This window comes from Pan paniscus, chromosome 22 (assembly GCF_029289425.2).
Source record: "Pan paniscus chromosome 22, NHGRI_mPanPan1-v2.0_pri, whole genome shotgun sequence".
Taxonomy (NCBI): domain Eukaryota; kingdom Metazoa; phylum Chordata; class Mammalia; order Primates; family Hominidae; genus Pan; species Pan paniscus.
Window position 1 is genome coordinate 29,181,218 of NC_073271.2, and position 13,086 is coordinate 29,194,303.

Consider the following 13,086-nt stretch of genomic DNA (forward strand, 5'->3'; position numbering starts at 1 on the left):
GAAATCACCAAGGCTTCCAGAAGAAAGCAAGGTTGGAGCTGAACCTGAGGCATAGGCAGGATGCTACAGGCAGAGCTGGGGGTCAGAAGCAAAGATCAGAGTGAACCCATGTGGCAAATATTGGTGGAAGAAAACCAGAACAAAGCAGCCCTGAAACCAGCAAGCACAGCCACCAAGATGCCCTCTTCCCCAGGACATTGACAAGTTATAGTAGCATGCACTGCTGCTGGGGGCAGAAAATGTCCATAGACACCAAGTAATGCTATTCTATTTGGCAAATAAAATGATTCATTCCCACCCTCAACCGATAGGACTATGTGGGTGTTTTGTTTTGTTTTGTTTCTAATAAGAGGCCAATTTCTGAGTGACTTTTGCTTAAGCAAATGTCAAGTTGCTGATAGACCATCCCTTTCGGGGAGGAGAGAAACCCGACCCAAAGGCTCCTTTGTCCCTAAAGACCTTTCAATCAGAGGGATGGGGAAGGAGGTTGGGAGCAGCAGGGAGGAAATATCCTAATGCTACTTGTCATTTAGTCCAGAAATTTAGCGACCTGAACCTGGCAGGAAATTATGTATTTTAAGAAAAAAAAACATGATACACTCATGTTAATAGCAGCATAATTCGCAACAACCAAAAGCACCCCAAATGTCCATCCACGAATGAATGGATAAACCAAATGTGGTATATCCATATACTGGAATATTATTCAGCCTTGAAAAGGAAGAAACTTCTGATACATGCTACAACATGGATAAACCTTGACGACAATATGCTAAGTGAAAGAAGCCAGTCACTAAAAGACAAGTGCTGTATGATTCTACTTATATGAGGGACCTAGAGTAGAACAAATTCATAGAGACAGAACAGAAGAGTGAATTCCAGGAAATTGGGTGGGGGGGAGTGGGGAGTTGTTTAATGGGTGGAGTTTCAGGGTTGCAAGTTGAAAAGAGTTCTGGAGATGGGTTGCACAACAATGTGAATTTAATTTAAATCAATTTAATGTGCACACTAATGCATATAACATTACTGAACAGTACTCTAAACATAAGACGGTAAATTTTATGTTATGAATATGTGATCACAGTTTAAAAAAAATATGAGGGAGGTTGTTTTTGAGTAGACAGTTGCTGGAGGAAGGCACGTGAGTTGCAGCCTGACCAGTGCGACCAGTCCTCCTTCAACAGCCCTGCTTGCCTTGAAAAGGCGCCCTTACTCCGCTCAGGGGGCCTGTCCCGCGCGGCTGGCACAGGCGCTCACAATAACCTCCTAGAGCGGTGCCAGCCGCACCTCCGCGCGGCCCCGGCACAAGCAGCCAATGAACACGCGGCTGCGCCCGGCCTCGCGCCTCCATTGGCTGCGCCCCGCCACCCGCTGCCCCGCAGGTTCCCAAGCCGGGTTTAAAGGGGTAGGGCGCGGGCCAGGGCCCCACCATCGTTTCCCCGCGCGCAGGTCTGCGGGGAGGGGCGGCCTGCCGACCGGCCCACCCCAGGGCGTTCCTGAAGGGCGTCCTCGGCCGCCCCCACCGCCTCCCAGATGTACTATGCGGTTTCCCAGGCGCGCGTGAACGCGGTCCCCGGGACCATGCTGCGGCCACAGCGGCCCGGAGACTTGCAGCTCGGGGCCTCCCTCTACGAGCTGGTGGGCTACAGGCAGCCGCCCTCCTCCTCCTCCTCCTCCACCTCCTCCTCCACCTCCTCCACTTCCTCCTCCTCCACGACGGCCCCCCTCCTCCCCAAGGCTGCGCGCGAGAAGCCGGAGGCGCCGGCCGAGCCTCCAGGCCCCGGGCCCGGGTCAGGCGCGCACCCGGGCGGCAGCGCCCGGCCGGACGCCAAGGAGGAGCAGCAGCAGCAGCTGCGGCGCAAGATCAACAGCCGCGAGCGGAAGCGCATGCAGGACCTGAACCTGGCCATGGACGCCCTGCGCGAGGTCATCCTGCCCTACTCAGCGGCGCATTGCCAGGGCGCGCCCGGCCGCAAGCTCTCCAAGATAGCCACGCTGCTACTCGCCCGCAACTACATCCTACTGCTGGGCAGCTCGCTGCAGGAGCTGCGCCGCGCGCTGGGCGAGGGCGCCGGGCCCGCCGCGCCGCGCCTGCTGCTGGCCGGGCTGCCCCTGCTGGCCGCCGCGCCCGGCTCCGTGCTGCTGGCGCCCGGCGCCGTAGGACCCCCCGACGCGCTGCGCCCCGCCAAGTACCTGTCGCTGGCGCTGGACGAGCCGCCGTGCGGCCAGTTCGCTCTCCCCGGCGGCGGCGCAGGCGGCCCCGGCCTCTGCACCTGCGCCGTGTGCAAGTTCCCGCACCTGGTCCCGGCCAGCCTGGGCCTGGCCGCCGTGCAGGCGCAATTCTCCAAGTGAGGGCGGGCCTGGGCCTGGGGCGCGACCTCGGCCCGGCCTCCCTCCGCTCAGCTTCTCCGCGCCCCTGCTCCCTGCGTCTGGGAGAGCGAGGCCGAGCAAGGAAAGCATTTCGAACCTTCCAGTCCAGAGGAAGGGACTGTCGGGCACCCCCTTCCCCGCCCCCACCCCTGGGACGTTAAAGTGACCAGAGCGGATGTTCGATGGCGCCTCGGGGCAGTTTGGGGTTCTGGGTCGGTTCCAGCGGCTTTAGGCAGAAAGTGCTCGCTCTCACCCAGCACATCTCTCTCCTTGTCCCTGGAGTTGCGCGCTTCGCGGGGCCGATGTAGAATTTAGGGCGCCTTGCCGTGGTTGGCGCGCCCCGGGTGCAGCGAGAGGCCATCCCCGAGCGCTACCTCCCCGGAGCGGAGCACGCCGGCTCCCAGTACTAGGGGCTGCGCTCGAGCAGTGGCGGGGGCGGAGGGGTGGTTCTTTTCCTTCTCCTCCGCCAGAGGCCACGGGCGCCCTTGTTCCCGCCGGCCAGGTCCTATCAAAGGAGGCTGCCGGAACTCAAGAGGCAGAAAAAGACCAGTTAGGCGGTGCAGACGGTCTGGGACGTGGCAGACGGACGGACCCTCGGCGGACAGGTGGTCGGCGTCGGGGTGCGATGGGTAGGGGCGAGGACAACGCAGGGTGCGCTGGGTTGGGACGTGGGTCCGCTTTTGTAGACCAACTGTTTGGAGAGCTGTATTTAAGACTCGCGTATCCAGTGTTTTGTCGCAGAGAGTTTTCGCTCTTAAATCCTGGGGGTTTCTTAGAAAGCAACTTAAAACTCGAGATTCACCTTTCGTCTCCCTTTCCCCAAAAGTAGCGTAACCAACATTTAAGCTTGCTTAAAAACGAAAACCAACCGCCTTGCATCCAGTGTTCCTGATTTACTAAAATAGGTAACCAGGCGTCTCACAGTCGCCGTCCTGTCAAGAGCGCTAATGAACGTTCTCATTAACACGCAGGAGTACCGGGAGCCCTGAACCGCCCGCTGCTCGGCGGATCCCAGCTGCGGTGGCGACGGCGGGAAGGCGCTTTCCGCTGTTCCTTAGCGGGCCGGGCCCTTGACCAGCGCGGCCCGCAGGTCTTCCTTCTCGCCGTCTTGCAGTTGAAGAGCTACATACGTAGTCAGTTTCGATTTGTTACAGACGTTAACAAATTCCTTTACCCAAGGTTATGCTATGACCTTTCCGCAGTTTACTTTGATTTTCTATGTTTAAGGTTTTGGTTGTTGGTAGTAGCCGAATTTAACTGGCACTTTATTTTACTTCTAACCTTGTTTCCTGACGCTGTACAGAATCAACAAAATAAAACATTTAAAGTCTGATTTTTTACATTTTTTGTCTGATTTGTTTGGTAATAAAAAAGTCCTTGTATCCTAGTGGATTTAGAACCTCGGGGTGAAGGTAGGTAGGTAAATGACCGGGGTCCCACGTTTTAAAATGTGACTTCCTGATTTGTAAAATAATCCAATGAACAGGCAACTGTAGTTCAAGTTCAGGCATTCGTGGGAAATATGAGGATTATAGGTAAGTGGGTGGGTGGGATAGAGAATGGGATAGAGAAGGGAGAGAGGCAATTCCAGGAATTCATTCTTTGCCAAGCTTCAGGCATAGGTCTTTTTTAATTACAACTTCATCCCCTGGAAAATGGGTTAAGCAATACCTTTATCATAAAATTGTAGCTCAACATCTTTCCAGGATATCCACCTTTTCTATATCCTTGGACAGAAGCTTAATACCACACAAGCATGAGCTTCCCGCTGCTGCACCCACCTACCCCTTATCATTTAAATCAGGTTGGAATTGTCTTCACCTAAGAGGTGAAGAAAGCACTTCTGTCTGTTTGGTGCTCTTAAAAAGAATTTGGAAGGCTGACCTGCTCACATTGCAATAATGAAACACTGCATAATTATTAATGAAACCCAACCACTGTTTAATGTAGGGGAGTAGTAGAGAAGTAGTGTCCCCTTTAACCTGAGGAAAATTAAAGAAAACCCAGAGATGACTTACTCAATTTTATCCATGTTGGTTTATCTGAGGCATATACACATTTAGAGAAAATGAGCACCACTTTGGAGGTGGGGGAAGGAGGTGGGAGGCGGCTGGAGAGATGGCATTGCCCGGCTACCATGCTGTGTCTATTTCCTTAAGGAGAAGTCAGGACAGGGCATGGGAGAAGGTGCTCTGAGCACCAACTCATTCCAAAAGAGGATTTCTCATGCTTCCTAGACTCTGCCACCAGCAAAGTCACCAGCTTTTATAAAAAGTAGATTTGAACTCTGGCCTTCTGTTTATTCAATGCCTTTCCTTGCTTACCTTATATCTTGGCAAGGGGTAGGGGAAAAAAGTGAAAATCAATGAAATCAAAAGCAAATTAGGTTCTCCTTGAAACAAAAATACTTCTAAGGGATTAGAAACAAACAATTTCTCCCACTGTCCAACACCAGCACCTAGATGCCACTGTCATTCCAGACATCATCTCTAAAAGGAGCCCAAAGCTACAGGGCAGAAAATGGGTCTGCCCTTCTCTACCTGTAAATGGGAACAATCTGCCCATGCCTTATAGGAAAAGTAACACTATATGTGTGTGATTTTTTTTATTTGACTAAGAAAATCACAGCCTATCATGCTTTTCAGAAGGGCCAAAGGCTATAAATAAATTTAACAAGGACACACGGGGCTGTTTTGGGTGCCATCAAAATACTTATCTGCCTGCACGTAGCGTGCTTTTGGCCATTGTGCCAAGCAAAATTAGCAGACTTGCTCTATAGAAGGAGTTTACATCCTAAAAAATAGTACCAGCAAGCATTGAAGAGTCCTGTAGGATGAAACAGATAAAAAGTAATTATATACAGTGTCCACAATGCAAAGTCAGACTGCTCAACATCTGTCTATGGCAGGGCAGTGTATTCTGCATGCAGAGTTTAAGCTTAGACATGTGTGTTCTAGAGCATGGAGCTGCTTTTAGAAATCTTCAGTGCTATGTCACGCCAGCAAAGGAGCTAGCTGAATTGTCCACCATACTTGATTTTAGCTGGAGTGGGCTTTGTTCAGAAGGAACAAGTGTAAGCTAGCCTTTGAAGGGGTTGGGACAGCTGGGAGGGTCTTAGTAAGGTTCCTCGAGAAAGGCACTCTAAGACCTCAGAAGCAAGATGAGAAGGAACCCACGGCTCACTGCCAAAAAAGTTCCCTGCATCCAGCCAACCACCAAAGTGAGGTCCCGGCAATTAGAGTAAACTGAACCTAATGGGAAAATACACAAGGCCCTGAGAAATTATATTGTTATATATATTGGAGTCCAGGTGAGCAGTCAGTAGACAGGGGGCAGAATCAATACACGATGGGATTTGCCTAGCCCGTAGTGATGGTCTACTTACAGATGTTCTCCTCTAAGGGAAACTGATGACACTAGACATAAAAATGTAACTTTGTGAAATATACAGCTTAGAGGGTAAGTGGCTCCTTCGAGGAAGAGGCTCCTCTCCAATCATGGAAAATGTTTCCACTTACTGAAGTTTAGAAGATGAACGACAGTGCTTCCATCTTGCACTCCACTTCAAGGTGTTTGGTCTTTCCTGAATGCTTAGGTACGCAGTTGAGGCTGGGTACAAGAGAGCCTCAGCCTGCTAACTAGACCCCCTGGAGCCTCCTGTTGTGTTTAGGAAGCCAGCCAGGAAAAAAAGGGGCTTTTCTTTCTGCCATAGAAGGATACCTGATGAACTTGCCAAGAGCAAGGTGATGGTTGGGAAGAGTCATTCAATTGACACTTTTGCTCCCTGGGTATGCAGTGCATTGACTAGGAAAGTATATTTCCCTCAGAAGGTATTTTCCTGCTTCTTCACTGCCTCTTTTCTCTTCTGCACACACAATAAATATTCAATAGGAAGATTACCACATTCACTGAAGTAGGCTCACAAAGCAATGGGGTGAAAAATGCCATGTTTTTCAAAAACATGAATTCACTTTTCTCCAGCAGATTTTTAGGTGTGGGGAAAGACGTTAGAAATACTGTTTCCAAGTAAGATCCAGTTAACGTGCAAAACTGGAGTAGCAAGATATTCCTCAAAACCTGCACACAAACTAGTCTCGTTATTTATGGAGACATCGGAAGATCGTTCTTAAGGCAGTTCCCATTCTGTCATTTTTAACTAAGCCCAGCGTAAAAGCTGACCTGCCTGAAAAGAAACCAAACCACATTCTTTCTGCTCACACGGGGTTAGGAGCTCTCCGCAAACTCTCCCCCTTCCCTCCTGCTGCTGTTGACAGGCCAGGCTCTGAGCTCAGGACAAGGAGCTGAATATTCCAAGTCCTTAAACACTACAGGCTGCATGACGCTTTTGTGTGTGTGGGGGGGTGGGGGTGGGAGGGGAATGCCTTGATTGAAAGCAAAAAGAATGCATTCTACGTCCATGCTAAGCCTTCTGCGGTGACCACCGAGGACAGAGCATGCAAGTAGGCCACTACCTGGGACAAAGGCCTCAGGTACCAAATCATATCTGAGTCTCATGAATGCTGGCAGGCAAAGGCAGTTGCAAATCATCCATTCTCTCTTCTTCCTACTGAATAAGGCAACCGAGGCCCAGGATGGTCGGGAACCACAGTCAAAGCCACACAGGTGGTTAGAGGCAGTAATGCCAGGGACTAGCGCCTGCTTTGGGGAAGCACGGGCTGCTTCCTTGGTCTGTCCTGGTGAGACAAGGAATGGGAATCCCAACAGGAGGTCCCCACCCAGAGCTGAGCATGTTCTTCTGCCCTCCCCTGGAAAATCTCGGTCCTCTGGTCTCTTCCAGCCTCTCTGCTCAGCCTGTAGGCTGGCCCTGCTGGTGGCATCCAGGAGAGATAGGCTCAGGACAAATCCCTTGCTGGCTGACCTGACTGCAGTTGAGTCACCTGAACTTTCTCGGCAGCCTCGCCCCCTAGCCCCAAGAGAGGCCCAGACTGGTGACAGGGAGTGGCAGAGGCAAGGCCACCTCTGTGAGAGATCCTCTGACGGTTGCAGGTTTGTCATTCGAGTTTCTGAAAGTGAGCAAGCAGACGGCTGACAGACAAGGGCAGCAGGGTGCAAGGAGAAAACGGCTTCTGAAGGCACAGCTTCAGAGACTTTCTCCTCCTGGCTGCCTCACAGTGTTTTCATGTGGAAACTAGACATTCTGACCCTGCTGGAACCTGTGTCAACGTCGTCAGCATCTTTTTGTTGAGTGTTTTTCATGGACACGAGTGATTCCCCAACAGGCCCCTCTGCAGTGGTGGCCTGAAATAGAGGACAGACGCCCCTGACAGGCCCTGTACCTGGAGCAACCAGTCCAAGGCAAGCCATGGGGCCCAGGAAACAGGCTCCCAGCACTGGGATTCAATAAGGGCTGTTGTGTCCCAGAAGATTCTAAGTGATGTGGGTAGCTCCTTAGAGAATGCCAAAGTCATAGGACCAGGAGACTTCAAAATCACAAGAGCAGATGAGAAGACTCGTCTGTGAGGTTAAAAAGAAAGAAAAAAGAAAAGCCAACTCACCTGGGGGCAGGCAGGTGGGAAGGAGAAGCTACTCTGCAGAAATGGCAGAGCATTACTACCAGAAATAAAAATAACAATGGTGCTGATAAGAGCTCATTGTGTTATCGGGCACCAAGCAGGGTTGTAAGCATTTTACATGCATGCTTTCATTGTAGGCACCAGCATTATCCCCATTTTACAGATGAGAAAACAGAAACGTGAAGATACAGAGACAGAAGAAGCTGAAGCCAGTTCAGGGAAGTTGTAGCAGCCAGACACAGAAAGAAATGAGGCTCTGTCTAGAAGAAAGAGAGCCCCCAAGGGTTGTCCTCTCTGTCATTGCTGTAATGTGGAGAGGGTCATTTTCCTTCCTCTCCTCAGCTCTTGGGGCAAGGCTGGGAAACCCCACCTGTACCCCAGTGCCCGCCCCATGTCTGGCTGTGGCTGCTTCTATTCATTGCATGTCTAACCAATGCATGATCCCGGCGTCAACGTCTCGCCACTCCCTGTCTCCTCTTTCTTGAGCCTGAGACCATGGGGTCATTCTTTTAGGTCATTTCACTTTTAGCTTTCTTTTTTTTTCAGTTTCACTTTTTCATTTTTATCTGATTTTTATTTCCCAAATTTTCAGACCTGGCGGAGCCTGATCTAAGAATGTGAGTAGTGAGATGTCAGGGATTGCGGATGGGGCAGAAGGGAGGCTTCACGCAGCCCACACCCTTCAACACATACATGCTCCTCGTCCTGGTCACCACTGAGTGTTACAGGCAAGAAAATAAAAACCCCAGACTCCTCAGACAGTGATCATTAGGTGTCATTCTGTTCAAATCTTAAAAAATAGTTTGAGCAGATGAAGAATCAGTAAAGAAAGCTTGGAGGTGATTTGATAACATTTTATCTACCCAGAGGACCAATCAAAGAGAGTATTTGTATTGTGGTGATGGTGGTGGTGGTGGTGCTGGTGGTGGTGGTGGTCGTGGTGGTCGTGGTGGTGGTTTTGTTCCATTTGCTTGCTTCCGGTGGCTTCACTCACATGCTTCCTCTGCAGTCCTGGTTCCCCACAGCCACGGGCAGAAGGTACAGCCTATATATGAGTCTCTATCAGAGCACAGGTGTCCAGTGTAGGAAAAAATAAAATGGAACATTACAGCACCCCATTTAATAGACAACTTTTGAATTCACTTATGACCATGGTCTCCATGGTTCTAGGGGCTGTGAGGACATCAGAGATGCCTTTTGTATTTTATATTCACACAGACTCACAGTAACTCAGATGGAGGGCTGTAGGCTTTGAACCATGAACTGCCCCAGCGAGGCTGTGGGGGAAGGCGTGCAGGGCTGGCTGCTGTAACAGACCTGGCCACAGGAGATGGGAGAGATGGATGCTCAACCTTCCCCCTCCCATCCTCCGCTCATAAGAACCCTACTGTGTCCAAACACAATCAGACACCAATCTCCTCTCCCATCCTCCTGTCTTCCCTCCTCCTGGTTGTCTCTTCCCTTTAAGAGCCTGGCTGTGTGTTGCCCGATTTGGTCGTGTCTCCAGTTGGTCACTCCACTCCATGGCTCATGTAGGCTCATGTGTGACCTCAGTAGGCTACTTGAGCTCCAGTGCCTCAGTCTCCTCCTCTGTAAGGTCAGGGTAATAACAGGACCCACCTCCTTGGGGTTTAAATGAGGCAGTGGGATAAACCGTTAAGCATAGTGCCTATTGTACCTGCCGATGCTTTTCTTGTTGCCGCTGATAGAATTTTTTCCATTGTCTGGAAATTATTTCCATGGTGATGTGTACTGTGACAGCTGCTTTCAAAGGCACTAGTGTGAGGCCAGGCGCGGTGGCTCACGCCTGTAATCCCAGCACTTTGGGAGTCTGAGGTGGGAGGATGGCTTCAGCCCAGGAGTTCAAGACCAGCTTGGGCAACATGGCAAAACCCCGTTTCTAAAAAAAATACAAAAACTTAGTGGTGTGGTGTGTTGTGGTGTGCTTGTAGTTCCAGCCACTGGGGAGGCTGAGTTGGGAGAATCACCTGAGTCCAGGAAGCTGAGGCTGCAGTGAACTGTGATCACACCACTGTACTCTGGCCTGGGCAACAGAGTAAGACTCTGTCTCAAAAGAAAAAAAAAAAAAGCACCAGTGTATGCTCCGTCATTCCCATCTTCTCTTGCAATCTATTAAGAGGGTCCATGACAGCATCAGATGGTACCAAGTAAGAATGCATTTGGAATGAGCAAAGCTGCCTTCTAAACTCCTCAGCTCCTTCCAGCTCTATCTGGACCCCCACAGTATTTTTTGAAGGGCTTCTATGAGGGAGCCCCATGCCAGGCTCCATTCTTCCACGCTTGGGGTCAGAGCCCTGCTAGGGCCCCTTGCTGTGGTCTGTCCCGCACCCACATGGAAGCCAAAATGCCTCTCAGAGGGAGCTGGGGGGCAGCACCAGAACCTTCCTTGTCCTCACGCTTGACTAGCAGACAATGGGTTCTTCAGAAGCCACAGCATTTCAGCTGTTTTGGCCCCAGAGGCCACAAGCTGACTGCATGTCATTCTCCACCAGCAGAGCGTCACCTCGGGGTAGCTCCAAACAGTATCAACCGGTTTGTGGTGAGTGGATAAACACCAGGCTGGGTGAATGAAGTCACAGGCTGAGTCATCCTCTGCACATGGGGGCTGAATGGGGCTCAGTCAGGCCCAGGGGAGCCTCCCCGGCAAGGTGCTGGGGGCCAGGCTCTCCCTGCCAGTGAGGCTGGGGTCCGTCCCCAATAGTCATTCCTTTGGCCAACAAACACTTATTGAGCGCCCACCTACTAGGTGTTGGCACGAGTGAGTGGTTAATAAGTGAGCGATTATTTCTCAAAATAGATTTTGTGGTCATCTAAATTCAGAGCATGTTACCCAAAGCAGGTTTCAGCCTGTGTTTCCTACACAGAAACACTTGTTAAAATAAAAAAGGAAAGGAAAGAAAAGAAAAGGGAAGGGAAGGGAAGGGAAAGGAAGGGAAGGGAAGGGAGAACCAAGATTTTATTAATGTTAAGGTTTTAAATAGTAACTATATTTTGGTTCAGACTCATTAATTAATTTGCCATTTCAAACTGGTTGACAGGACAGAGTCAGAAAAATATTCTGATTAAGTTAATTAAGTTTGTCTCCCAAAGTAAAATACAATAGTTAGATTAGAACTGCTTTTTGCTACCTGGGTCTTAAGGAGAAAGTGGGCCTTGAGAAGCAAATAGGGCCAGGATGAGGTAAGTGAGGCACTTCCTTTGGGCACAAAATTGAAGGGGGCACCAAAAAACTCAGCTATCATGATAAAGAATATTTTAATACAATATTTTTTTTTAAAGGCTGGGCACAGTGGCTCACGCCTGTAATCCCAGCATTTTGGGAGGCCAAGGCGGGTGGATCACCTGAGGTCAGGAGTTCGAGACCAGCCTGGCCAACATGGTGAAATCCCATCTCTATTAAAAATACAAAAATTAGCCGGGCGTGGTGGCAGGCACCTGTAGTCCCAGATACTCAGGAGGCTGAGGCACGAGAATCTCTTGAACCTGGGAGGCGGAGGTATGCAGTAGCTGAGATGGTGCCACTGCACTCCAGCCTGGAGTGAGACTCAGTCTCAATTTAAAATATATATATATTTTAATAAAATATATATATATATACACACACACATAAACATATATACACACATACGTATATACACACGCATATGTGTGTATATATATACAATCAAAATTGATGCAGAAATTCATGATGAACAAAATATAAAATGTTTAAATACAGACAGGAGCAGTGCTACCAATTTTTCTCAGATTCCAACAGCAAACCCCCTGCTCCCCTCCCCCTAGTTTCCCACAGCTGCCCCACTGTCCCTGCACACCCTTGGCCAGATGGGGGAAAAGCTGATATTAGCTCACAGAAATGACAGCCAGGCACTGGGCGAATTCAAATCTCCACAGACATTGCCTCTGCTGGCTGATTCCAGGACAGTGTGACAGGGTGTCACAGGGGTGGCGCTGTGTCCTGGTGGAGAGCCCTGGCATCAGGAGGCCCCTGCCTTCAAATCCCTGTCCCACCCTTCCTAGCTTCCTTACCTTGTGCTTTAGCTCTTTAAGCCTTGACATCTTCATCTGTAAAATGGGGGTGATAATGTGTTGGTCTCATGGGATTCAATGAGGCACACAAGGGCTCAGCAGAGCTCCTGGAACCATTATCATTGTAGACATGTCCACGGGCAAATCTCATCCCCTCCACTCTGGGTGGGAGCTGCATTTCCTCTGTTGAGGGAATGACTCCTATTCCATTCAGCTGTTACTGGGGAGACCTGTGGGGCAGCTCCTCGTGAGGAATGCAGGATCTGTGATACCACATATGTGAGTTTGTTTTGTTTTGCTCTGAGCAAACCTCTAGAAATAGTCCTAGTAGTAGCAGTAGCAATAATAGCGCTTAGCACTTTTGCTGAGCATTTTCTCAGGATGCTAGTTAGTGCCAGGCCTGTGCTAAGGCCTGTGTTGAGCCCAACAAGAGAGACAGCAGGTGGTGAGGCTGGAGTGAGCTGTTGTCCTGGGGCCCATCCCGTCCAGCAAAGCTTCTGGCCTCGATGTCTGAAGCCTGGGGTGTGAGCTAACATCAGCTTTTCCCCCATCTGGGCGAGGGTGGGCAGGTGTGTGTGGGGTGGGGGCAAGCACCCCCCTCGACCAGGCCTAGGTCTTCAGCCCTGGCTCTGTGCCTCCCAACCCCCCCATTCCCCCCTCACCAGGTCGCAGCATATCCCCTGGGCTGGGAAGCCTGTTGACTCCTGGGGCCACTGAATCACAGCACACTTGAAAATCAAACATAGTGAGCCATGGAACATGGCCCCATGTCACCTGAATTGGAAAAATAAAGGGGTTTGTTTTCCAAGCAATGGCTGATGCTCGCAACAAACTGCTGCCCCTCACACCAAAATCTTAAATCTTGTCTTGGGAGATGGTTCACCAAGACAAGGAACAGACAACCTATCTTTAATGCTGCTGTTGTCTGAAAGACTCCGGAATGTGTTCAGTGTTACACTCAGATTTTAAAATCAATCCATTCATTTGAAAAATGCGTGCCATGGGCCTTGTAAAAAGGCACAATGGGCATGAGTGAACGCAGGGACCCTTGATAACCCTAAACAGCCTCTTCAGCTGGAATAACTCCATCCCCTTCCCCGAAAATCTTGGATTTTGTTTGCTTTTAAAATTA

At 50.2% G+C, this 13,086-nt stretch overlaps 1 protein-coding gene across 1 annotated transcript; it reads left to right on the forward strand.

The window, feature by feature from the left end:
* The first annotated feature begins 1,385 nt into the window (after nucleotides 1-1,385).
* OLIG1 (oligodendrocyte transcription factor 1) lies at nucleotides 1,386-3,703 on the forward strand. Its single transcript, XM_034947904.3, has one exon. The coding sequence runs from the start codon at nucleotides 1,534-1,536 to the stop codon at nucleotides 2,350-2,352; it is 819 nt and encodes a 272-aa protein (XP_034803795.1). The 5' UTR covers nucleotides 1,386-1,533; the 3' UTR covers nucleotides 2,353-3,703.
* The last annotated feature ends 9,383 nt before the right edge of the window (nucleotides 3,704-13,086 follow it).